Raw genomic sequence first — 27866 nt, forward strand, 5'->3', positions numbered from 1 at the left:
AACACAATAGTGCCCTGCAGACTGTTCACAAAGCTCAGGGATCTGGGACTTAACAGCCGTCTGTGTGCATGGGTGTTGGACTTCCTCACTGGCAGAACTCAGGTGGTGAGGGTGGGCAGGTGCTTCTCCAACAGCATCACCATCAACACAGGAGCACCTCAGGGATGTGTCCTCTCGCCACTGCTCTACTCCCTCTACACTTCGGACTGTGTGGCCACCCATGGCTCCAACACCATTGTGAAGTTTGCTGACGACACAGTGGTGTTGGGTGCCATCTCCAACAACGATGAGACGGCCTACATGGATGAAGTGAAGAATCTGGCATCGTGGTGCCAGGACAACCACCTCCAGCTGAACGTCAGCAAGACCAAGGAGCTGGTGGTGGACTTCAGAAGGGGTCAGCACAGAGACTACAAGCCCATTATCATCAATGGAGCTCCAGTGGAGAGGGTGCAGTCCTTCAAGTATCTTGGTGTCCACATCTCCTCAGACCTGACATGGGCTGCCCACATTCAGGTCCAGACCAAAAAGGCTAAGCAGCGCCTGTATCACCTACGACAACTGAGGAAGTTCAGGGTCTCTCCAAAGATCCTCAGGATTTTCTATACAGGCGCTGTGGAGAGCATCCTCACACAGAACATGACATCGTGGTTTGGGAACAGCTGTGTGAAGGACCAAAAAGCTCTCCAGAGAGTGATCCGTACAGCAGAACGCTGCTGCAGGATTGCTCTCCCCCCGCTTCAGGACACCTACACCAGGAGATGCCGGACTAGAGCAGCGCAGATACTGAAGGACCCGTCCCATCCTGGCAACAAACTGTTCCAACTTCTGCAATCTGGTAGAAGGTTCCGCATCATCCGGGCAAGGACAGAGAGACTCAAAAGGAGCTTCTATCCCCAAACCATCCGTGCCCTAAACACACACACCCGCCCTCTCACATCATCTATAATTGACTGAGACAGGACTCTCTTCCAGACACTAAACCAAGGCACAATGTACATTTCAATTCCTTTAATTTTAAATATGTTTATATTGTCTATCCTGTAAAATAGTCAGATGTCTATTCATATTAATGTACAGAATTCACCTGCTTGCGGCTACTACTGCACATTCACCCAGTGTATATACTATATGTCTGTATATATATATATATATATATATATATATATATATAATGTTCTTCCTCTACACCCCCCCAATTTTTTTGCACATGTCGAGGAGCGTGTCAGGCTACATTTCACTGTGTGTTATACTTGTATAACTATGCATGTGACAAATAAAGAACCTTGAACCTTGAACTTGGTGCTCAGGCATGTGTGGTGAGGTCCATTGCATCACTTCCTGTTGTAGTTCCTGCTGTAATGCACATGGATGTCTTCTATTTTATTGAGCAAACAACAGCTGATCCTTCTGTTGTCAAAAAATGAGTATATAAAGAACACATTGTGCTTTAAAAAAGACAGACAGAAGACAGCACTCATCTTTAAGCACACTTTAGCATTTTATGTGTGTTTCAATTTCATTTCAGTTTTATTTGCACCAAATCCCAACAATAGTTGGCTCAGGGCGTTTATCTTCACACAGCGCAGAGCTGCAGACATTATAAATAAGTTTATTCAGAGAATCAATAAAAGGCTTTAGTTACACAGCTGGAGACACTTAAATGATTCATCTGTTTACATCACCTTCAGTCTGACACAGAATTTTGTTTTTACATCAGCACCTCTATCACGTTCTACCCAAAGTTAATCATCCTAAATTTTTACCGAGTAAACATGACTTAAGTTATACGTTTGAGCTATATGAGCCTTTAGATGCAGATTTCCTCCCACTGAGACACTCCAGCAGAGCTCTGTCACATCGCTGATTCATGAGTCAGTACAACAGTTCTGAATGTACATCTCTTCATTTAATCATTAGCAATTACTAATTTCTGGCTCTCTTCCACAGCACGTCTTTTCTCCTGTCTTCAGTTTGCCTTACAATATAAAGCCCCTGAGGTGACTGTTGTGATTAGTGCTTTATAAATAAAACTGAAATAAAGTACATTTGAATTTGATTGTCGTCAATCAAATTTCATTTATGGAAAACATGATGAAGCTGTTTTTTTAAACTTACTGGTTTATTCAATAATTTATTGGTGGTTTGAATGAGAAAAGTTATAGTTTCCTTTTGTGTGACATCAGCAGGAGAGTTTCTCACAAACTGAGAAGGTAACAGTCAAAGGTTTGAACACACCAACATGAAAACTTTGTCTTTAATGAAGACAGAATAAAACTGTGGAATCAGACATCTGTAGTTATGCAGCGAGAGAAACATTATAAAGCAGAAAAATGTTAGAGCTTTCCTTAATAAGCAGAAGCTGTGAAAACATTTATTCATTTGTGCACTGAAATATAAAAAAATACTGCTGAGAGGCAGAAAGAATCGTTTTAATTTGTGAAAATGTTGAAATCATTTTTCAGGCATATTAACAACATGAATTGTTGGAATGAATGTGACCAGTTGTTCAGTTTATGTAAATCAGACACTGTAACTTGCAAACTCTTGTAAACACTATCTTTTTTCATCCTATTATTTTAGATTTTTTACATTACATTTTTAATTGGAGTGGATTTATCTCAACTGGGATCAAAGGAGCATGGAAAGAAAAGCATCTGGACTTCTTTAAGTTGCTTAAAGACATTTCACTTCTCATCCGAGAAGCTTCTTCAGTTCTAGGGTCCAGATTTAAACCCAGTGGGAGTATCTGGTATCATTTGACCCTAGAACTGAAGAAGCTTCTGGGAGACTATGATGACCTGGATGACTGAGAACCTTCACAGACTGAATTGGGATCCATGGCCTGGTTTCAAGTAAATCTGGATATTTTAAACTGTTTACATTTTTCTTACAGCTCACTGGTTTGACTTGCTGCTGTTGTAACAACTGTCTGCTGCTCCTCACTCCCCTTGTTTGGTTGTCGGCTCTTGGTCTTCTTGGATGGAATCTTCAGATTCACCTGAGCTCGGACACTCTTACAAAGGAAAAAGTAAACAACAGGGTCCAAACAGACATTGAAAACTGACAGTATTGTGGTTGCATCCATTAAATAGTAGAACACCTGACGCACAGATCTGCCGCCCAACTGAAATGCCAAGGGAAGCCGAACCAAGTAATACGGGATGAAGCAAACACAGAAAATGCTGACAAGCACCAATATGTTCCTGCGAGACTTCACAAGTTTCTCAGAGTGGCGGGAGGCCAGCTGCTTCTTCTGTTCCTGCAACACCCTGCGGGAGGTGCTGTAGTAGAAGAAGACCAGGGATATGAGGACCAACAGGAAGAGTATGAAAGAGGAGGCCTGGAAGACTTTGTAGATCGGTCTAATTGATGCACTAATGAGGGGTTCACAGCAACCAGGGTCAGAGGTCAGAGGTTGTTGAGTAATGAAAAATAGTATGGTATAGGTGATTATTGGAGCCAGGACACTAGCCCAGGTGATCATGGAGATGATGTATGCAGCTCGTACTGTCTGGAGGAAGTGGGGCCCTGAAGAATGGACCACCTTCAGATACCTGGAGAGAGAAGAGAAAGGAGGCAGTAGACAAACTCACAAATCAGTGCAGACGTCAATTTTACAATAAATGATAAATTATTAGTTCCTTACCTGTTGGCAGCGATGTACCCCATGAATAAGATACTGGCTTGCATGTTGAGGAAGAAAGCAGAAGTTCCAAAGCTACAGTAGAGCCTCCGAATGGTGAGAGAGCTGGTGGCGTACTTGGTGATGCGGAGTGGCAGACAGAGGCAGAGCAGGAAGTCAGCAGCTGTCAGGTTCTTCAGGTAGACCATCAAGCTGCTTGATGCCTGCTGCCGAGCTCGACAACAGTAAAACCGCACGATGATGCCATTGAGAAACAAACCCACCTTAAGAGGACACAGAAGGGATCGAGAGAACAGGACTTCAGTAATAACTACATTTCAAACAGAGCGTAATCTTAAATTTTGAAACTTACCAGAAACACCAGACTGTAGGCAACCATAAAGACGGGGCTGACTGACGGGACGGCCAGATCACAGGTCTGATTGTAAGATGAAGTTGTGTTTGTTGGCTCAGCCATGTTTCTGGAGATTAAAAATAAACCCCCCTCTTTGAAACAAACCGTGCATAGATATCATCTTCATCTTTAAAAGAAACCCCTTTTATGGTTTTTAATCTTTAATGTTCAGTCTGTAGTAATATGTCTTTCTAAATGAATCAAATGTCTCATTAATCTGATTTAAGCCCTTGACTAAAGTGGGAATGATCTCTTTGAATGTGAGTAAGATCACCTAGTGTTTTAATCACGTTCAATATTGTTCTGACAGAGGGCAGGAACACATTCATCTCTACAAATCTTAGCAACGTGGTGTCTAACCAGACCTGGTTTACTTTGGGCCCTGCTAACACTTAGTTATTTATAATCAGGAAATGTCCTTTAAGTGCCTGGAATGATCAAAATAGCTCCTGCTGTGCCAGCAGTAGTAATATCACATCATTTAAATGTATATGAATCTAGAAACTTGGCAGGTCTAAAGTTAACACACAGATTATTTAAGTATCTAGGACTGCCTTCTTTCATCTAGTCATAACTGAGGGTCGAGTATTGAAATTCTTTAATATCAGAAAAGCATTCACTTGATCCAAAAGCGAGTGAGAGTACATCTCAGTATTCAGTTTATTGCTGTGCCTGTGACAGCGTTAGACGACCTGCTCTACCTCCTGGTCATCTGTTGCCTTCAACTACAACATGTATGCAGCATACTATTGATCGCAGGGCACAAGTAAGGAATCTTTGGCTTAACTACAAACGCTGCGCTCCTAATTAAACCATGAATGTTGTTCATTATCATTGGATCCAGGTATAGAAATAAAAATGACTTACCTCTGTTTGACGCTGTTTTTAATGAGCAGCAGAAGCTTCGGTTGTTACGTACTGTCTGCCTAACTGTGTCACTGTAGTTTAAAGCAGATCAGTAAACACACAGTAACCACACAGCTACCTGCAATCGTTGTTGTACTTCCTGTTTTTCTTCAGGCCAACAACATGCTAATACTGAAAATCTAGATCTATCTATTTATATTATATTTTTTAATTTATCCTTCTGCAGTTTTAAGTGCAAGAAAAGCTGATTAATAGTGTGTGCGAAGCATTTTTTTTAAAGAATAAATTGAATATATCTGGGTAAAACTTTTTCTTACCAGTATATCAATCTATTAATATTTTTGAAATGCCTGCACATGTGTTGCAAACCCAACACTGTGGTAAACAGCATTTCAGTCAATTAATACTTTGAGGTCATTTCAAACACCTGCACATTCCACACAAACCACTCATCTAAGTAAACACTTTAGCCAACAGAATGTCAGGTTATTATATTAATTTATGAAGAGCTTCACAGCAAAAATGATAGAAAAGCAAAACGTTTCCTTAAAACAAGGTTTAAAAACATTAGTTTTCACTTTTGAAAAAGAGATCCATGAGTGCACAGACCTCAGATTCAGAGGGGTGAGTTCCAGAGTCTTGGGGGGACGATGGCTATGATGCACATCCAACCAAAATGTGTCACTACAAACCATGTGAGAATGTTTAGTCCTCTCATTGGCTTCTTCTGTAGGGGAGGAGCAATAAAATAAAAGCAATAAAATAAAAAAAATGTGGTGCTTTGTTTTGGACCTTTGGAGAACAGAAGTACTCTGGCATGTGCAGAACCTTGTACATACATAGCAACTTCTTGCATCCCACAATACGAAGCATACGTGATCATGGGATGTTTGTTTTTTTTGCTCAAACTTGGAACGTAAACCCGATAATGGGTTCAGATGGTTGGATTACATTCTCACCACGAATGATCCTCTCCGGAGTTTGTTTCGAATAAGACCACCTCTCCAAAGGGTACGTTGTTTTTCTCTCTGCTCCTGAGTACGATCACTGTGTTCAAACCTGCACAAATGAACCACACGAACCACTCATACTGAGTTTCTGTCGGTGCACTCTGAATGTGTTTCTTATGTGCTTATGTCTGCTAGTTTTAAAACTGTTTGAAAGTCCACAACCACTGAGTTAGAGTCTACTAATGTTTGCCTGCCTGGCTGTTCTGAGACCAGTGTTTACTCATCCAAGTTGATCTGCCTGAAGACTGTCTGTGAATCTCATCTGAACACCTCCAGAGCTGTTTATGGTTCCTCACCTTTTGATACTGTTAAAAATACTCACTCATCAAATCTATCGAAAACTTCATGCCACATTTCTGCGATGGATGCTCCTGAGACTGTGGTGCTGTTCGGGGAGCACACTAAGATTATTATTATATATAGGGGAGACCGGGGATAGTTGTAACGTGGGTCAGTTGTAACACTTCCAATTTCTCCAATCAGGGCTAAGTTTCAAATGATGTGACTCATCCTGTGCATGCCCAACTCAGTTCTGCTATCACATGTGAAAAATCAGCACATTTTGTCAAACACAGACAATTTAACACGAAAAAAAGTCATTTTTATGGCAAAAAGTAAGTTTTTCTACTTTATTTCAATTTCTAATAGCATTATCTGCTTTGCAGTTAAACTCATCAAACTTAAATTATGTTATTTGTATGTCTATGGGGATATATTCTGTGTAGGTCTTTAGTGCTAATGTTTTAGCCGTTGGCTGTAATGTTAGCTAGTTCATGGCTATAGGAGTCTGGGTCAGTTGTAACAGCAACAGTCTGGGTCAGTTGTAACAGCAACAGTCTGGGTTAGTTGTAACAGCAACAGTCTGGGTCAGTTGTAACAGCAACAGTCTGGGTCAGTTGTAACAGCAACAGTCTGGGTCAGTTGTAACAGCAACAGTCTGGGTTAGTTGTAACAGCAACAGTCTGGGTCAGTTGTAACAGCAACAGTCTGGTTAGTGAACAAGCAACAGTCTGGGTTAGTTGTAACAGCAACAGTCTGGGTCAGTTGTAACAGCAACAGTCTGGGTCAGTTGTAACAGCAACAGTCTGGGTTAGTTGTAACAATAATGCAGATGTTACAACTTACCACACTATTACTTTAACTTATATTAAACAAGTTGGGGCAACGACATCAGCAGAGAGAGGTTCACTGGTCGCTTTTGTATATGCGGTTAATGCCATTGGCAACACAATTCCTCCACTGTTTTGTGTTCCCACACATACATTATGCAGACCACTGTGCCAGAGATGGACCAGTAGAAGTACTGGTAGTGGAAATAATCAGGATGGGTGCAAGAAACAGATTTCCTCATCTTTCTGAAGCACTTTGCAAACCACACCAAGGTAAGCCATGATAAAAAGTAATGGAATTGCGATGCTGGTGAACAACTACATTTTTTCAGCTTCATTGTTATGTTCAAAATTGGTGCAAGAGTTGTAGGTTATGATGCCCACTGAGCCAATGAGGCCAAACTCAAGGAAGACCAACCAAAATTAATGAAATATTCAGTTGCAGAAAATTCCATAATTTGTCTTTTTTGGGGGGTTGGAATATGTTCAAAAGCTAGATTTCTGCATTCTGTCACACACACACACACACACAGCTACATAAATGGATGTAAGTGCATTCATGTGTTGAATAAACAAAGATTACATGTTAATGTTTTGTTAGTACCCTTATTTCATTGTGTTACATTTCACCCCAGGATATGTTACAACTAACCCAGACTATGGGGTTAATTGTAACATTTCACTCTTTGTGTTTGAGGTCATGTCATGCAATGGGTAATTGTGCTGCAGAGAAAATAGCTGCACTATTTAATAGCCGAGACATGTAAATACTTTGCATTACATTTTGAATCCACTACCTTAAAAGAGCTCCAGTTTACAGACAGAAATGTCAAAAATGTTACAACTATCCCCGGTCTCCCCTACTAAAGACCAAAAACTATCAAGTTCTATGACAAATCTGGGTCACATTAGGATGCCCCAGGAAAGGAAGACCAAGAGTCACCTCTGTTGCTGAGGATACATTCACCCGAGTCACCAGCCTCACAAATCGCAAAAGTTAAGAGCACCTCAGAATCTCTACATCAACTATTAGGAGGAGACTGCACAAATAAGGCCTTTATGGTCAAACACCTGCTAAAAAACCCCACTGCTGATCAGTTGACAGCTGAGCCCCTCTCTGTACATGAGTGTCCAGAACATATGGCTGCAAGTCTAGTGATACATTTACAAAATCAATCCTCGACCTGAGGCCTAGAGTGTCCATGTACTTATGGACACTCTTATGTTCGAACATGGTGTTTGTTATGGCCAAACCATGGTTTGCACAGAAGTCCAACAATAAAACACCGCTCGGGTTCAGATCCAGGAGGCCATTCCGCCCATCAAGATCCTCCAAGACTCACTGTCGTTGCTCACATGACCATTGAAGTCGCCCAGTAGGACAACAGAGTCCCCAGGCAGAGCACCCTCCAGCACCCGGCCAAGGGACTCCAAGGAGGCTGGGTATTGTGATGCATGAGCGCAGACGACAGTCCGGACTCAATCCAGAGCCCAAGCGTACGGTGTGGTTAGCCTGACTATATCTAGCCAGTACCTCTCAACCTCACGCACTAACTTGGGCTCCTTCCCCACCAGAGAGGTGACATTCATTTCCCAATTGCAAGTCTTGATAAGCAGGGATCAGGGCAATGATGCCAAACACACCTCTATGTTGTGTAAGGGCTATTTGACCAAGAAGGAGAATGATAGAGTACTGCGCCAGATGGCCTGGCCTCCACAGTCACAATTGAGATGGTTTGGGATGAGATGGATCGCAGAGTTAAGACAAAAGGGCCAACAAGTGCTCAGCATCTCTGTGAACTCCTTCCAGACTGCTGGAAAACCATTTCAGGTGACTAAATAATGAAGGTCATGGAGAGAAAGTGCAAAGCAGTAATCAAAAGCAAATGGTGGCTATTTTGAAGAATCTAAAATAGAAAACATGTTTTATTTGAGTTATTTCACACTTTTATGTTTACTACATAATTCCATATATGTTCGTTGATAGTTTTGATGCCTTCATTGAGGATTTTCAGTGTAAATGGTCATGAAAATACAGAAAACCAGAAACCAAACAAAAACGCAAGCAAACAATTCAAGCACACTGGAAAACAGATCAAAAACAAAACCGAACTAGAGCTCAACAAGAGTCTGAGAAAAGTTCAGGGGTCGACCCGGGGGTCGACAACACAAAGACCAAGACAGTTCTGGAGGCCGGCCGTGCACACAATAACGGCGCCGATGGGCAAACAGTTCTGGAGGCCGACCGTGCACACGGCAACGGCGGCGACGGGCAAACAGTTCTGGAGGCCCATGTTTGAGTCAGTTGGCTGTCAGACACATTTCTCATCCACTTGTCCCTATCCTCCATTCCTCCACTCCTTTCTCCCACTGAAAACTCTATGTCGAGCAGTGATGGGAATAATGGCGTTACAAGTAACGGTGTTAGTAACGGCGTTACTTTTTTCAGTAACGAGTAATCTAACTAATTACTATTCCTATCCTTAAAACGGCGTTAGAGTTACTAACAAGAAATTGCGGTCCGTTACTATTTTTCAACAAACAGACGGTTGAAGCTGTGCTCAGCTTACTGCATCTTATATCAGTCACACGGAAGTAGCTGACTATGTAAGTAATCTAGACGATACGGCTTTGAGCAGCTGCGCGCTCCCGCGGACGGTAATGTCATGAAATCAATATCTTTAGTATCCTTATTTTCCTATTAGATTGTTTTATGTACAAAACAATCGCATGAGTGCTGCTGTTTGACTGAGGAAGAATAAAGTAGTCGTGGTAAGCCAATCACATGACCACTTAAAGACAAAGCAAAGGTGATAGATACCAGTTTGTAAACTGTGTTGATAGGCCACGTAAAACCAGAGTCATGATAAACAATATACACACGGCTTTTTTTCCTCAATAGTTTCATCACGTTTACTGTCTAAGGACAGCGCAGCGAGCACTCTCTGCTTATGAGCAAAAAAACCACACAAAAAAAACAGGAAGTTTTAGGAGTGACGGCGAGAGAGAGAGAGAGAGAGCAGAAAGAGAGAGAGCGAGTTTTGAGACGTGAGAGATTTGTGACGTTTAGCGTGTTTGGAGTGTGTAGTTAATGTGTTGTCTTGTGTAGTTAGTGTGTAGTGTTGTGGATAGTTTTGTGTTGTGTGTCAGAACAATGAGGCGACTGTTGTCTCCAGGTAGAAACAGGAGTGACACACCTGCTGCTGTCAGACCTGCAGGTATCAGGCTGTGATGTTCTCCTTTAGAGTGGACAGAAATTACGTTTTTGGAGTTTCACAAATAATTTGTGGCATCTTATTGAAGAACAGCTGATTGTTCTGTAAATAGTTTGAAATGGTTATTTAAAAAATCAAGGTAAAAGTTAAATGGATGCAAATAACTTTGTTTGCAAAACTTGTGCATAGGATTTTAAAATTGACAATTTATATTTGCATTTAAAGTTATGAAATATGATTCATTAAACATGTTTGTGGTTGTTACAGTAAAAAATAAACTTTTTCTACTCTGATTTTATGTTTTTTGTCTGATTTTAGATCAATTGTTCAATTGTGTTAATACAGTCTGTCAAAATGAAAACATGACTGTAAATTCAGACACGTGAGGCTGTGCTGAAAACGATGATACCAAACAAGGCAAAGTAAATAGTTTTTAAAGGTGAAATGTGGAGGGAAAATCAAAAGTAGTTAAAATGGACAATAATACCCTGGACCCCAGAGGGTTAAACGTTTTTTTTTAAGTAACTCAATAGTTACTTTTCAAGTAATTAATTACTTTTAGAATATTGTAACTCAGTTACTTTTTTGAAGAAGTAACTAGTAACTATAATTAATTACTTCTTTAAAGTAAGTTGCCCAACACTGGTGCCAACAGGATTTTTATGCCGTCAAATGTTTTCACACCAAAGTAAACTTTAAACTTTCATTTAACGTGTTTCTATGATATATTGACCAATAAATTTTATAATGCTCATGTTTCAGAGTTTTATTGACAATAAAACAACTACATGTAGTGTAGTGGAAGTGGTGCTGCTGTGGTGCTGCTCCGAAAGTACATATAGTGGTATTTTTGGTGATGTGTCCATACCTGTGCTTGCCTAAAAGAAAAATATATCTGGAAATGACGCACCTCTGGGCCAAAGAAACACAAGCAAGGTTACACAAAGGTGAATCTATTTAAAGAACATGCAAATCAGTAGGGAAATCAAGCTGTTAAAGCAGGTAAAAACCTAAAAGCAAATGAGGTCAGATGTGTTTTTAGGAACAGACAACATGGGTGTGAGTAGCAAGAAGTGGGGAAGTCTGACCTTGACATTTGTCTTTATGATTCAGGGCAGTTTATTAGGGGGCTATTCAGTTCATATCATTCAGCAGCCATTGTGAAACTATCACAGATTCATATTTCTGAGGAATGTTTGCTAGTTTAACAACATGGCTAGCTAGAGTTTTTTTTTTTAACATCTTCACTCTGCTACATTACAAAAAATAACTACAAAGTTTTTGTTTTGTGACAAAAATGTTTTGCACATTAAAATTATATAACTAGTACATATTAATAAAACACTATAAAACATGAAACCTACCAGGAAGTGTTGCCAACCTCAGATTTTTTGTTTCCTCTAACGTTTTTTCCTATTTCAGTTGTAATAATGTTTTCATTATGGTTTGAGATGGACAACATGGCCCAGCTTGAAGATTCCAGATCCTCACTCAAAGCTGGCAGCTCTGCAGTCACCTTCAGGAATGAGGACCTATTGAGAGCCCTCAGGAGGGCCAGGGAGAGGAGCTGACAACATCAGCAGTCGAGTTCTGAGGCACTGCGCAGGGCAACTAGGAAGTGTGTTCCAGACTCCATTTCAACACTCAATTGATAGTCACACCGTCCCCCAGCTGTGGAAACACTCCACAGTCATCCCCATCCCCAGAAGAAACAACCCAAAGTCTCTGAATGATCTTCGTCCTCTGGCCCTCAGCTCCCTGGTGATAAAGGCCATGGAGAAGATCATAAAACAGCACATCGTAAGACCCCGTGATGGACCCACTCCAGTTTGCTTACCGTGCACGCAGAGTTGTTGATGATGCAAAAATCTTCATGTTGGACTCCATCCACAAACAAATTAAGCTCCCTGACTCCTCGGCCAGACTTCTGTTTGCTGATTTCTCATCACCATTCATCACTCTGCAGCCTCAGATCCTGGCCACTAAACTTTCCTCCCAATTTCACCTGGATGATCAGCTGATCCTGTGGATATTGGACTTTTTGACCAACAGGGTTCAGAAAGTTTGGGTCAACAACTGTCTTTCCGGTCTCTGTTCCACCTCCACTGGCTCCCCTCAGGGCTGTGTGCTCCCCCCCTGCTCTTCATCCTCTACACTGATGACTGCAGATCCACACAGCCCAACTGTCACCTGGTTAAATACGCTGACGACAGTTCTCATGTCACTGCTTTTAGGCCCCTCACAACACCACAGGCCCACTCTTCAGGAGTTTGTAGAGTGGTGTGACAGCTCCAAACTTGAACTGAACGTGAGCAAAACCAAAGAGATGGTGGTGTCCTTCTCCAGTAGGTAGAGGGATCTGGCTGCTTCAGTCACCACCACCATCCACGGGAAGCCAGTGGAGGTAGTTGAGGAGTACAAATACCTGGGAACCATCTTTGACAACCTCCTGAAATTCTCCGCAGCACAGAGGAGATTCTCAGGAGGTGCCACCAACGGCTATACCTCCTTAGGAAACTCAACTCCTTTGGAGTCAGCACACCCATCATGATGACTTTTTACTATGCCTTCCTGGAAAGCATCATGACCTTCTCCATCACCTGCTGGTTCCACTCCCTCAGCGTTCAGAGCAGGAACAGACTGCAGCACACTGCTTCAGTGTGCTCTAAAATCATTGGCCTGTCAGAACTCTGGCTCAGGTTTTCAGCCAACAGGTCCTTAGACAGGCAGCCAAAATCATCAACGACCCCTCTCACATTCTTCACCCCACATTTCAATGGCTCCCCTCTGGGCGACGCCTCTGCTGCATTTCCTGCAGGACTGAGAGGAGGAGCGCCACCTTTGTCCCCAAAGGCACTCTGCTTTTTAACTCCAGCCGATAAGAACGCTTCCCACACCAGAAACATAAACTACTCTACAGTCTATTTCTACTGCCGACACTTAACTAACTTTTGTTAACTTACAGTTCTTTATTCACCGTGTATTTATTATCTCACTCTTATTGCCCTATCCTTATCTTCATTGTCATGCTGCTCTGTTATATGTTAATGGCCCTTGGGGATAAATAAAGTCTTTCTGATTCTGATGGTACAGGGCATGCAATTCAAACACAAAGGGTTTTCAGACTCACTTTTATGTGTTACACAAGCTTAATATTTTCTGTTGTTAAGTGATGACAAAAAGATTTTGTTCAATATACTCAAAAATTTAAGTGAAGGAGTGTTTTTTCTTTTTGGTTTTAAAATGATTAGTCAGCTCACTGAAACATGGACATGTGCACAAAGTACTTTTTAAGTTAAAATGCTTTGTTGTTAAGTTCTACCTACAAGAACATTAATATTTTTTAAGTATAGTTGACAAAAATGAATTGCCTCCTAATAAATTGTACAGTGCCCTGAATGATGAAGACAAATGACAAGCATAGACTCCATTTATATATATCTTCCCTGCTTGTTACTAACACCCATGTTGTCTGATTCTTAGAAACATGTCTGAGCTTCTTTGTGTGTGTGTGTGTGTGTGTGTGTGTGTGTGTGTGTGTGTGTGTGTGTGTGTGTTTCCCCCTTTAATGGCTTGATTTCCCTAATGATTTGAATATTGTTAAAGAGTATTCACCTTTCTGTAACCTTGCAGAGGTTTTTCATATGGTGCCAAACCTTCTGTAGACTGTCTGGACAAACTGACAATTGTTACCTTTTCAAAAATTACAGATAAGCCTGAGTACGGAAGGTAAGGTGATAATCAATAAACTGGTTTATATTGTAATAGTTTAGAAAAGTGTGTTTACAGCATTGGCTTAAAAACATGAATGCAATAATATTATTAATTAACATTTATTAAAACATTACCATAACATTATGGTAAATGGCCTGTATTTATATAGCGCTTTACTAGTCCCTAAGGACCCCAAAGCGCTTTACATATTCAGGCATCCACACATTCACACACTGGTGATGGCAGCTACATTGTAGCCACAGCCACCCTGGGGCGCACTGACAGAGGCGAGGCTGCCGGACACTGGCACCACCGGGCCCTCTGACCACCACCAGTAGGCAACAGGTGAAGTGTCTTGCCCAAGGACACAACGACCGAGACTGTCCACGCCGGGGCTCAAACCGGCAACCTTCCGATTACAAGGCGAACTCCCAACTCTTGAGCCACGATCGCCCCATTACCATAACATTACCACATTACCTTCACTTTAGTTCACTCCCTCTTGATGTCCTCATTTGACAGTAAAATATACAAAGAAATCAAACAAAAACCTTGTTAAAAGTCAGCCCCAGTCAGCAGATGACTAGATGAGCTGCCCGGTAAGTTACGCATCATTAATTTATTAATGACAAAACATATAAACTTATGATTGATGATTGAAACCATTTAAAGTCACAATAGACTTTTAGATATTCAAAAGGTATAATTATTTTGGATATACACACTAAACTCTATATTAAGCATCTTATCAGACTGGAGATAATAAACCTACAGCTCCAGGACATTGCGGCGTGCAGCTCGGATCACAGCTGACCCTTCCCACCCTGAACACTGTCTGTTTGACCTGCTCCCCTCAGGCAGGAGGCTCCGGTCCATTCAGACTCGAACCTCTCGGCATAAGAACAGTTTCGTCCCCTCTGCTGTTGGACTCATGAACAATAACCATAAGACTGGTCCCACCACAAACACATGACCTATATTGTGTTCTCTGCATCTGTTCCATTTTTGCACCGATCATCACCTGCATTAATGTATATATCAATCTGCTTAGCACTTTTCTTATTTTTATTTATTTATTTTAAGTGTCTGTCTTATAGTATGTTTCCCACTAAGTACCGCAGCAATTTCCTAATGTTGTAAATCTGTTCAATATCTGACAAACACTTTTCTGATTCTGATTCTAAATGATAAAAAATGACAAAAATAATCATGACGACTATATTTGTTCTACAGAAGCAAAGAATGGAAGAAACCTGTTTAGTGCTCATCCTGCTGCTCTCAGGTCAGTAATATAAAATATTAAACATTGAAATATTGTTTATAAACTTACTGAGACAGATTGATGTCATTTGGGTAATCAGATTACATGTTAAGTTTTTTTTAAATAAATGTATTTATTAACACATTTACAACAATGACAGAGAGAAAATCTTTACCTACTTATACCACAATACCTGCATTCACTTTAAATTGTGTTACTATTTAGTTTAGCTATTAAACTAAATGGTTACTGTGGATTACAGTTTTTAACAACAGCCAATGTGTCCTGTATCATGCCAGTCCCAAGCCCAGATAATAATAATAATGGATAGCGCTTTTCAAGGCACCCAAAGCGCTTTACAATACCACTATTCATTCACTCTCACATTCACACACTGGTGGAGGCAAGCTACAGTTGTAGCCACAGCTGCCCTGGGGCAGACTGACAGAAGCGAGGCTGCCATATCGCGCCATCGGCCCCTCTGGCCAACACCAGTAGGTAAGTAGGGTAAAGTGTCTTGCCCAGGGACACAACGACCAGGACAGAGAGCCCAGGGATCAAACCGGCGACCTTCCGGTTACAGATGCGATTCCCAACCCCCTGAGCCACGGTCGCCCAATAAAATAAAATAAAATAAGAAGACTTGTACCAGGAATGGCACCTGACATCAAGTCACAGTCAAATATGTGGAAAAGAAGTACATTTCCATACTGGATTGTTAGCGCCCTGAGTTAACATTTCCCAGCACCAGTGCTGTTGATAAGCTCAGTGCCATTACAAACTGCTGGGCTTTGACAAAGGAGGAGGATTGGGGGAAGGTGTATAAATAGAGGGAGGTAAAGGCAGTATGGTGTGTAAGAGTAGGGATTTTAAATGTGACCGTGGCTCAGGGGGTTGGGAATCGCATCTGTAACCGGAAGGTCGCTGGTTCGATCCCTGGGCTCTCTGTCCTGGTCGTTGTGTCCCTGGGCAAGACACTTTACCCTACTTGCCTACTGGTGTTGGCCAGAGGGGCTGATGGCGCGATATGGCAGCCTCGCTTCTGTCAGTCTGCCCCAGGGCAGCTGTGGCTACAACTGTAGCTTGCCTCCACCAGTGTGTGAATGTGAGAGTGACTGAATAGTGGCATTGTAAAGCGCTTTGGGTGCCTTGAAAAGCGCTATATAAATCCAATCCATTATTAAATGTAGGGACTATGACTGTAAAGGGAAAGCACTGGCTGATGTGTTGCAGAGAATGAAGGTGCATATAGTCCTGATCAAAAGTTTAAGACAACTTAAAAAATACCCGCTACTTAAAAACTTCATTTAATTTCACATATTTCTCTCAGTTATATCGCACCCATCTTTAAAATGTTTCGATATGTGGGGTCAATTTGACCACAAACATAAAAGAGTTTTTTTTTTTATGTCTTTTTGAGAAAAGACCTTGACTATTATCAGTTGCTCACAGGTTCTTGCACTAACATTATGCACACTGTTTAACAAATTTCTTTTTGAAACATCACATAAAGTTTGTTATAAAAATATATGACAAAAATTAGGAATTTACTGTAGTGAATTTATGATTTTAAAAAAAGCCTATATCAACTGCTAGCTGTAAAAACAGTCAACTAGCTGTTTGCTTTGAATGTATTTCTTCCAAGAAAAACTCGACTTGTGAGGTAATTTCGTGTGATGTATGGAGGTTCGCCCACTTTTTTTGCCGTTGTTTGCTTTGCAATATGAGTGGGCGGGAGTGGAGATTCATTGAAAGCCCAGGAACACCAGCTATAAAGCGCTGACCATTACCAGTATTATTTGTATCACAGTAAGTATGCTAATTTTCTTTAGATTTCTATGTTTTCCAAGTCAGTTTTATTGACATGCCAGCAAACCAATTCTCAGCGGCACCAATACTTAATAAGCTAACAGCTATCAAGCTAACACAGCCACTTCACTAAGATAGTGGACTGAGTTCACAGCAGTAGCTGTGATAGACAGATAGATATGCTAAGTTTTTAAACTATACATAGTGTGATATTTTCAGGAATTTGATTCGTTTTTTCATTTTTTGATACGATGCTTATTATGGTGTACAGACATTATAATGAAATCTAATCTTTTAAAATGTAAAAGAAGGATTTACTGAAGAATTCAGAACTGATTAAAAAAAGGGCCAGGAGTAGTTGGTAGGTAAGTGACATGAGATGGTTAAAGTCAAGTTAACCTTTAGTGATATCCATGTACACAAATGGCTGAACTTTTTGGGAGGAATATGTTGCTGGTCTGCTCAGTTAAAGCTAAAGTTAATACAAACCCATGATATTATTTAACAAAACCCATTGTATGGAGAAGCACTATAACTTTTGAACTGAGTAAGTACTTTTGCTGTATAGTGGAACCCCGACTTACAAATACCCCGTTTCACGAAAAATTCCAGTTACGAATGCACTGAACTGCAATATTTCTGCCCGTGTTACGGCAAAATGCCGAGCCTACAATGCCCACAATGCCTTCCGAATCATGTGACAACCCCTTGTCTTCCGTACTTGCGCTTTCTGTTCCACGTGAACAACGTATTGTTGTTCTAGTTAGCAATTAGCCTATAGCCTATCGTTCAGCTTACAAAGCTTCAAAGGACGTGCGTTTTTTGTTTTTTTTTGCCTGTCCCGTTTGGCTCTTTTGCCATCAGAATTATTGTCTAAAGGCGAAGAAAGATGCCCAATGGATTTAATTGACCATCCCAGCCTTGCCGTAATGGTCCATTTGATTCACCTTTTATTGTTTATTTCATTTTCACTTACTGAATACGGGACAGACTTGACTGGAGGAAAGAAGGGGAGAAAGAAAGAGGGAAAGAAAAACAGCTGAGAAGAGGGACGGGGGAGAAGGGCCAAAAAACAAAAACCAACAGAATGAGCAGAGGAAAAAAAATGCATATATCGATCACCTGGATCACCTGTTGAGAAAGAAAAAAGAAAACAAGCAGAAGAGAACAAGAGTAATAGAATAAACAACATCACAATGATATATGGGAATATGACAGTAAATACTAAATATTAAACATTATTGTGCAGCACATAAGATCAACAGAACACAGTGTGCTTTGAGGTAGGAGCCAAAAAGGGGATGCAAAGTTTGGGCAACCTTGTTAATGGTCATTATTTTCCTGTATAAATTGTTGGTTGTTACAATAAAAAAATGTCAGTTAAATATATCATATAGGAGACACACAGTAATATTTGAGAAGTGAAATGAAGTTTATTGGATTGCCTCTAAACGCTTCCTGTAGGTTCCAATGAGAGTCTGAATTGTGGTTGAAGGTATTTTGGATCATTCCTCTTGACAAAACATCTCTCGTTCATTCAGGTTTGATGGCTTCCGAGCATGGACAGCTCTCTTTAACTCACACCACGGGTTTACAATAATATTCAGGTCTGGGACTGAGATGGCCGTTCCAGAACGTTGTACTTGTTCCTCTGCATGAATGCCTTAGTGGATTTTGAGCAGTGTTTCGGGTCGTTGTCTTGTTGAAATATCCAGCCCCGGCACAGCATCTTATTCCAGAATGAAGCTGGCTTGTCCAAATGCGCTTTAGCAAACCTCAAGCGGCTCTGTTTGTGCTGTGGGCGGCGAAAAGGCTTCCTCTGCATCACTCTCACATACAGCATCTCCTTGTATAAAGTGTGCCGAATGGTTGAACGATGCACAGTGAGTCCATCTGCTGCAAGATGATGTTGTAGGTCTTTGGTGCTGGTCTGTGGGTCGACTCTGACTGTTCTCACCATTCGTCCTTTCTGTCTCTCCGAGATTTTTCTTGGTCTGCCACTTCGAGCCTTAACTTGAACTGAGCCTGTGGTCTTCCATTTTCTCAATATGTTCCTAACTGTGGAAACAGACAGCTTAAATCTCTGAGACATCTTTCTGTATCCTTCCCCTGAACCATGATGGTGAACAATCTTTGTCTTCAGGTCATTTGAGAGTTGAGAAACATTCAATTTTGTACTCACTCCTTTAAAATGATGTTCCAAAAATGTTGTAATACATGTATTATTAGTTGAACTATATTAGTTGTACATGGCTGCACTACACATACTTGTTGCAGTTTGACTACAGAGGAGAGAAAAATAAATAAAATTAAAAATACAGCTCGTTCACCAGTTGGACTTTCTTTCATATGCTATCATTTCCTCCATTTGGACTCAAACAAGTTTGAAGTTTGAAGGTGTGCAGTGATGTGAAATAAAGCACTTCCCTCAAACAGTTTGAACCAAGAAATGTGGTAAACCAAACATTATAAAAATAAATAAATAAAATGACTTAAATATTTGTAAAAATTTAAGGGAAAATATAAAATATATGTTTATACACAAATAAAATCTTTTCATTTTCTCAGGAGGACTTTCCACTCTTCCTCCCCACTCCAGAGAATATCACTTTGTGAACCAGGTGAAGACCTGGACTGAAGCTCAGAGTTACTGCAGAGAACACTTCACTGACTTGGTCACCATCTACAACAAAGACATCAACCAACTGCTTGTTTCAATTTCACCAAGGATCGAAGGTTGGGCTTGGATAGGGCTCTATGATGATCGTTACAGCTGGAAGTGGTCCATGGAGGAAAAACTTTTCTATGTTGGCAGCACACATGAATTTATGATCTGGGCTAACGGCCAACCAGACATTATAAATGCAAATGAATACTGTGTGGCTCTTCAGGAACAAACACAGATGGATGATAGACCCTGTGGAGATTCTTACCCTTTCCTGTGTTACAATGGTAGGAAAAAGATTTGTTGGCCTACTTATCTCTACAATTCTATGAGACTAGGCATGTTTCAAAATTAATCATTTTCTGAATCTTTTACAGCCAGCAGTACAAGTTACATCTTAGTGAATGAGAGCCGCTCCTGGTCAGCGGCTCAGTCGTACTGCAGGACATACCACACAGACCTGACCAGTATAAGAAGCAAAGAGGAGAAATCCAACATCACGCTCACTTTGAATGGATCAGGGGTTCAGTATGTGTGGATTGGTCTCTACAGGGATCCCTGGGCCTTCTGGTCTGACAACACAACCTCCACATTCACTAACTGGAAGTCTTTTCAGCCTAGTAACTATTATCACACTGAGTACTATGGAGCATTTTATTTAAAGACGGGGACATGGGAAGATGGCCCCAGCACCTTCGGTTTCTATTTTTTCTGTTTCACAGGTGAGGTCCAGAATGCAAACACTGTAAGATCCTGTCATCATGTAAAACACTAATGTTTGTGTTGTTATATGTGTATCATTTTTAGCAGTGACAAAGCAAACAGTGGTGAAAATGAAGCTTCAGTCAGAGGCAGACATGCACAGCACAGAGATCCAGCAGCAGGTTTCACAGCAGGTCAGCAGTTCAGTCACCAACACAAACTTGACACAAGTTCAAACTATGCTTCATGTTTTTCATCATCTGCACATTTTGTCCAGCTGTCAGACCTCATGCTGTCAGAAGGACTGACAGACTTCAGGATTCGTTGGAGGAAAGTCCAGAGTTACCGTGACGACCAGTCGAAGAAGCAGGATGTTGGCGGTGACTGCAAAACTGAAGTCTGACTGGACTGAACCACTTCATGTGAAGGGCTGCCACGATTAGTCGACTATCAAAATCGTCGACGACTAATTTAATAGTCGACACGTCCTTTGAAGCTTTGTAAGATCCCAAAAGACGCAGGAATAAGTTGTAGGATTTAAGAGTGTAATAACGGACTGAAACAGAAAATGGCAGCACTGCATGTACAAGGATGCCAGCTGCCGTTAAACCCCGAAGAAGAAGAAGCAGCGTCACAGAATTCATAGCGCAGCCCAGCTCAGTTTCCAACAATGGTGGCAGCTAGTTAGTTTTAATATTACTCTTATTATTCTTTCTGGGTCACAAAATAAACGTATAACATATTTTCAGGTGAGAAATGTAGCTGTGTAAACCTCAAATATCTGCTCAGTTTATCAAGACACCGCATATATTCAAAAGCACTTCAACGTTTTCGGAGACGTCTGTTACCCACCAGCTCGATAGCGAGCCGGGGGCAAGGTTCACTAGCGCCGGTGAAAACACCGGACTCCTGGCAGCTGAATAAACGTCAAGCAGACAACTTACTATAAGAAGTGTGAGATGCTCGAGAATATACTCCGGTGTCCTGTTATACTTTAGATAGCAAGGAGCAGACGGCTGAGTTTATTAAACTCAACCGAAACAATCTGCAAATTTTTATTAAAATTTAATAAACTATCATCTTGTCTTTATTTTTAGTTAGCACAGACCTTAAACACTTAAAGCTGTAAGCTAATGATAGTTATATGAGAGCAGATGCTGCTGGTGCAATAAGCTGTACGTTTTACGTCCAGTGGATGATGATCTGATTAGTCGACTAATCGCAAAAATAATCGGTGACTAGTCGACTATCAAAATAATCGCTTGTGGCAGCCCTACTGATGTGTGAAGTTAACAACATGCTGTGCTGAGCTGTCTCAGCCTTTAAATCTTTCAATATTTCAGAGTGTAAAGTTCCACCTACAGCTCATTTGTTCAGCTGCAGTTGTAGTTTGGTAGAAATTCTTTAATCAGAGGTCCACTCACTAGTTTTCGTGATAGGCTCTAGTCTCTTGTTTTTGTTTTTCAGTATGGCTTCCAACACCTTAGACCCTGTCCATCTGTGGACGTCACTGCACAGGCTTTGTCTGTGTGCAGTTTATTAGGATCCATAGTTCTGTTTCATTGTGACAGCAACCTCTGCTGACTTACACAAATGCATCACATAGGCAAGTATACAAGAAGCAATATTTAATGAAACACGTAAATTAAAATGCTAAGTTAGACTCAAGTCCTGATAATTTCACTTCTTTTATTTTGATCTTAATGTGTTTTCTTGGTGATTTGAGCTTATTTTTCTATTAATAAAACAATGAGTCCTTTGTGGGTTTTTACAGAGTAATAAATCAGGTAACATTGTTACAGATCTATAAACATAAAAACTCTTGACAATAAAGTTTTCTGTTTCTTTAGTTTTTTTCTCTCTGTGTATGTTTGAGGCCCGTGTTAAATTCAGCGGTTTTAAAATGTAAAAGACCTGAATGTGATTTCTACAATCTAAAAAAGAGCAGCTCAAGTGGAAACAGGAAGGTTGGGAAAAGAGACCGGACTGTAAACTCCAGAGAAATTTATATATGTTTAGTTAAACTGGTGTTGGGAAGTATAATATATGCATGTTGCTGTTATGTTATATAGTAGAATTGTGTTTGATATATTTATATATGCAAATATAAAATATATAACTTTCTCTTAATGACAGTAAGCGGTCCAATCCCAATGGCCCTGCTCAGATGAGAAGCCTGAGGTCTTTGAGAAAAACTTTCTGTGAGTCTTTATGTCTGCAGACTTTGACTTAAGGCATGACCTGCAGTTTATAGCGCTGTGATGTTAACCACAGGTTAACCACGACAAGCGTTAAAACACAAGACAAAAAACTAAATTTAAATAAGCACGAGAGAAGGAACTAACTCTTAAATCTTAGGGTCGACTTGGGATTGGGCTGAAGCCCACACTTGTAGGAAAATAAACTGTAACAGATTAAAAATGCATTGCTGTACGTCACTGAACATCAATAAAATAAGATAAAGAGCTCAAACTGTTCTTTTTTTGCATTTAAATTTGTTATACTTCACTTTAGAGAAAACATGTTATTGTTGCACTTTGACATGTTGTAATGACATAATGTCCTTGACACATTAAAGCTGTCTCCATTTCAAATATTTGACTTTGAGGAAGACAATCTCTGCATTTCCCTGGACAGCTGAGAAGAACCGGATAAACAACAACACCTTGTTATAAGTAAACATTTCACCAGCTTATATCAGGCTTAGGTTCAGGGGTGTGCAGATATGTTTGAAGGGGCAGATGCTCAAAGTTATAAAGAGGCACATTAGAACAGGGCTGAATAACAATAACCTACATTCATCAAGAATCTAATGTGGAATTGAATCATACGATCACTGACATTATGTGGGAACAATGCAAATCATGCATATTCTATGTTTTACCTAAAGGGTACAATGTTGCTGTTGAGGAGTCGCTGCCCCTGCTGCTGATTGTGCTGGAGGGCAGGGATGTGTTGATCTGAGACTGTAGACACTGTAAAGTCCACATGAGACATGGTAGCTGAAGAAACAAATGTTATGAGATAATAATAAAATGGAAAGACTGGTGACAGATTTTGTGGCTTGGTGTGGTGAGTCCTTCTATTCACTCAATGTGTCTAAAACTAAAGACATGATTATTGATTTGGGAAGTCCTCTTGTTTACTATTACTGTACTAGTATTAAAACTGCTGATATTGGGATTGTGCAGAGTAATGTCTCATCTGACATGTTGTCTTTGTTTTATAGAAGGTTTATTTAATCCATTATGTTTTTGTATCGCTACCTGGTTCAATACCTTGACTGTGAAGAATAAGAATCAGTTGGGACTTCTGGTAAAAACTGCTAGCAAAATTTCAGGGCGCTGGCAATATGGAAATTCAGCCATTTATAACACAAATCTGCTCAGGAAGGCTCATTCTATTGTTAATTGTTTGAAAAATCCTAATTTCCCCTTGTGGGACAATAAAATATTTGAAATTGAAATTTAGTGTCGGTTTCTCATATTTCTTGTTCTCGAAAGATTAGTACTAACCTTGTTGTCTCTGTCCCTAGTCAACTCCACGCAATATAATCTGAGTCAGCCTGCAGTTAACCACAGCCCCATAACTGGTCTCTCCTGCTGCTATCCTGCCTTGATCCATGCGCTCACTCCCCTCTTGCAAACCTCTGCCTGCCGACAAAGTAAGGTGAAAGTGCTCATGATTGGAAACCATTGTTACAATGGGCTGAGGAGAAGGCTACCTATGGGGATCCGACCGGAGTGTGAGTTCCTGTCTAAAAGAAATGCAGCGAGTCAATCCAGTCTAAAATCATAAACATTTTTTTGTTATAAAAATGATGACAGGATTTTGCTGGTGATGGAGACTGGAATAGGTTGTGTGTGAGTCTCGACTATCAGCAATATCTTGTGTGAATGCGGGTGAGTGAATGTGTGACTGGACTGACGATGTGGACTTAAGTGTTGACTGACTTTACACTGAGACAAAGACTGGAGCAAGGTTAGGACGAGTAAATGTTGACAAACAATTCACCACACCGGTAAGGAAAGGGTGGATGCTTTGCTTTGCTTTGTTTTGCTTTTGAAAGGAGTAGGAGGACAAGAGAAACCGGAGGGGGAGACTGTAGGGTCACATGAGAGTGTTGAACTGCAGACTGAACCCTTTGGCTGCTAATTTTGGGTTGCTGATGTTTGCTTTAAGAAAATTTTTGATATCACTCATGTTTCCATTAACAATAGCAGGCCACTGTAGAAGTCAATCAAATTATATAGAGCAAAATAGTCAGAACCAAAACAATATTTATGAATTACACAGGGGATTGGTAGACTTGTCACATTCAAAATACATTTATGGAATAACAAACACTGGTCCAAGTGACTGAGGTTTTTCCCTTTAAAATAGTAAAATTATTTTTTTAAAAAGAGAGCATAGCTGGGGTATGCGATAGGACGTGGTACTGCAGGAAAACAAGAGCAAAGTAGACAAAACTAATAAAAAAAAATTCAAATTTGAAGTTAATGTTAACACAAAGGGAACTGCGAGAGGAACTGACCTGAAAAATAGGATCATGGCCAAGCTTGAAACCTGGATCCCCCGTAGCCGGTTACCAAGATTACGTGAAGTACCCTCAGAAGGTCTGCTAGATGATGTTAATGCAGCACTACGGACAATACCTACAACCACGATTACCGACACTAACAAGCTGATCTACAATACGGCAGCAGTGATCAGTGAGATGCTTGGCTACAAGTTGAACAGCCACAAGGGGCAGTACCCTCCATGGAGAAGGAGGCTAGAGGACAAGATCAAAGTAGCACGGAGAGAGGTTAGCCAACTAACGGAGTTGCAGAAAGGTGCGACAAAGAAGGTGCATAAGAAATACAGCAAGCTGTCCATACCTGAGGCCTTGGAAACTGCCAAGCAAAGACTCACAGCTTTGGCCAGCCGCTTGAGGAGGTACACCAGAGAGATAGAAGGCAGGAGAATAAACCAGCTGTTCTCCACAGAACCAGCAAAGGTGTACTCTCAGTGGCAAGGGAACAATAAGAGAACAGCACCACCAAGGCTGGAGACGGAGCAATACTGGAAGGGCATATGGGAGAAGGACGCAACCCATAACGGCAATGCTCAGTGGCTAGTGGATCTGAGGGCAGACCACAGCGACCTCCCTGAACAGGGTCCAGTAACCATCACAGTGGCAGATATCCAAGAAAGGGTCTCCAGTATGAAGAGTTGGACAGCACCAGGGCCCGACATGGTTCACGCCTACTGGCTAAAGAAGCTGACTGCACTCCACGAGCGCCTGGCAGCACAAATGAACCAGCTGCTAGTTAACGAGAGACACCCGGAATGGCTAACCGAAGGTCGGACGGTCCTGATCCCCAAGGACCCCAAGAAGGGACCGGTCCCCTCCAACTACCGACCAATAACCTGCCTCAGTACTACATGGAAGCTCCTGTCAGGCATCATATCGGCTAAGATGAACAGGCACATGGGTCAATACATGAGCGGGACACAGGAAGGAATTGGCAAGAATACCAGAGGCGCAAAACACCAGCTACTGGTAGACAGAACAGTCAGCCGAGACTGCAAGACCAGACTGACCAACCTGTGCACTGCCTGGATTGATTACAAGAAGGCCTATGACTCAATGCCCCACAGCTGGATACTGGAATGCCTAGAATTGTACAAGATCAATGGGACCCTAAGAGCCTTCATCAGGAACTCAATGGGGATGTGGCGTACAACACTAGAGGCCAACTCCAAGCCCATAGCACAAGTCACCATCAAGTGCGGGATCTACCAAAGAGATGCTCTGTCCCCACTGCTGTTCTGCATAGGCCTGAACCCCCTCAGTGAGATCATTAACAAGGCTGGCTACGGATACCGACTACGGAACGGAGCAGTTGTCAGCCACCTCCTGTACATGGATGACATCAAGCTGTATGCCAAGAGTGAACGAGACATCGATTCACTGATCCACACTACCAGGCTATACAGCAATGACATTGGAATGTCGTTCGGACTGGAGAAGTGTAGTCGGATGGTAACAAAGAGAGGGAAGGTAGTCAGAACTGAGGGGATTGAACTACCAGAAGGCAACATTGCAGACATAGAGGACAGTTACAAGTACCTGGGGATCCCGCAGGCAAATGGGAACCATGAAGAGGCCGCTAGAAAGGCTGCAACCACCAAGTACCTGCAGAGGGTCAGGCAAGTCCTGAGGAGTCAGCTGAATGGTAAGAACAAGATCCGGGCCATCAACACGTACGCCCTGCCCGTGATCAGGTACCCTGCTGGGGTAATAGGCTGGCCAAAGGAGGAGATAGAAGCCACTGACATAAAGACAAGAAAGCTCCTTACCATGCATGGAGGGTTTCACCCCAAGTCCAGCACCCTGAGGCTGTACGCTAAGCGGAAGGAAGGGGGCCGGGGACTGGTGAGTGTCAGCACCACAGTCCAGGATGAGACAACAAACATCCAAGAATACATTGGGAAGATGGCCCCAACTGACCGAGTGCTCAGTGAATACCTCAGGCAGCAGAAACCCAAGAAAGAGGAGGGAGACGAGGAACCATCATGGAAGGACAGGCCCCTGCACGGTATGTACCACCGGCAGATAGAGGAGGTGGCTGATATCCAGAAATCCTACCAGTGGCTGGACAAAGCTGGACTGAAAGACAGCACAGTGTCACGGCTGATGGAAGGTATGGAGCGCAACAAGGCCTCCAGCTCCTGGTTAGCCCGCTCTGCCTGTCCATTAGTCTGCGGATGGAAACCAGAAGACAGACTGACCTGGGCTCCCAGCTCCGCACAAAACTGCTTCCACACCCGAGCGGTGAACTGGGGCCCACGGTCCGAGACGATGTCCTGCGGAATGCCGTGAAGGCGAAAAACGTGCTGGGTAAGGAGCTGGGCGGTTTCCAGTGCAGTGGGGAGTTTGGCAAGGGCAACAAAATGGGCAGCCTTAGAGAAACGGTCAATGATCGTGAGTATTACGGTGTTACCAGAGGACGGCGGAAGGCCGGTTACGAAGTCCAGAGCGATGTGCGACCATGGCCGGCCGGGGACGGGCAGCGGTCTGAGGAGTCCCGATGGAGGGGAGTTCGATGACTTATTTCGAGCACACACCGGGCATGCCGCCACATATTTGCGGACGTCCTGAGAAAGAGACGGCCACCAGAACAACCGTTGCAAAAAAGTGACAGTGCGGTTCTTACCCGGATGGCAGGTGAACCTCGCGGCGTGGCCCCACTGGATAACTTTACACCTGGCCGCCGAGGGAACATACAGTCTGCCGTCCGGACCAGTCCCGGGGTCGGGTTCCAGTCGCTGGGCGTCCCGAATCACCCTTTCGATCTCCCAGGTAAGAACCCCCACAAAGCAGGAGGCGGGCAGGATGGGCCTCTCTTTCTCCTCCGGGTCGACGTCAGGCGCAAACTGGCGTGACAAGGCGTCCGGTTTCGTGTTCTTGGACCCGGGTCTGTAGGTA

General features: G+C 42.0%; 2 protein-coding genes across 2 annotated transcripts; one reads left to right on the top strand and one right to left on the bottom strand.

Annotated features, from left to right (window-relative positions):
• Positions 1-2736: 2736 nt before the first annotated feature.
• LOC120720761 (G-protein coupled receptor 87-like) lies at positions 2737-4102 on the bottom strand. The gene is made up of 3 exons (XM_040010536.1): positions 3999-4102; positions 3650-3909; positions 2737-3557 (listed from the first exon to the last, which is right to left on the bottom strand). The coding sequence occupies exons 1-3, from the start codon at positions 4023-4025 to the stop codon at positions 2891-2893; spliced, it is 954 nt and encodes a 317-aa protein (XP_039866470.1). The 5' UTR covers positions 4026-4102; the 3' UTR covers positions 2737-2890.
• A 10396-nt stretch (positions 4103-14498) lies between these two features.
• On the top strand, positions 14499-20914 carry LOC120720792 (macrophage mannose receptor 1-like). The gene is made up of 5 exons (XM_040010573.1): positions 14499-15237; positions 19594-19977; positions 20068-20412; positions 20498-20586; positions 20670-20914. Exons 1-5 carry the CDS (start codon positions 15150-15152, stop codon positions 20793-20795), a joined length of 1032 nt encoding a protein of 343 aa, XP_039866507.1. The 5' UTR covers positions 14499-15149; the 3' UTR covers positions 20796-20914.
• The last annotated feature ends 6952 nt before the right edge of the window (positions 20915-27866 follow it).

Source organism: Simochromis diagramma, unplaced genomic scaffold (assembly GCF_900408965.1).
Source record: "Simochromis diagramma unplaced genomic scaffold, fSimDia1.1 OVJJ01000418.1, whole genome shotgun sequence".
NCBI classification, from domain to species: Eukaryota; Metazoa; Chordata; class Actinopteri; order Cichliformes; family Cichlidae; genus Simochromis; species Simochromis diagramma.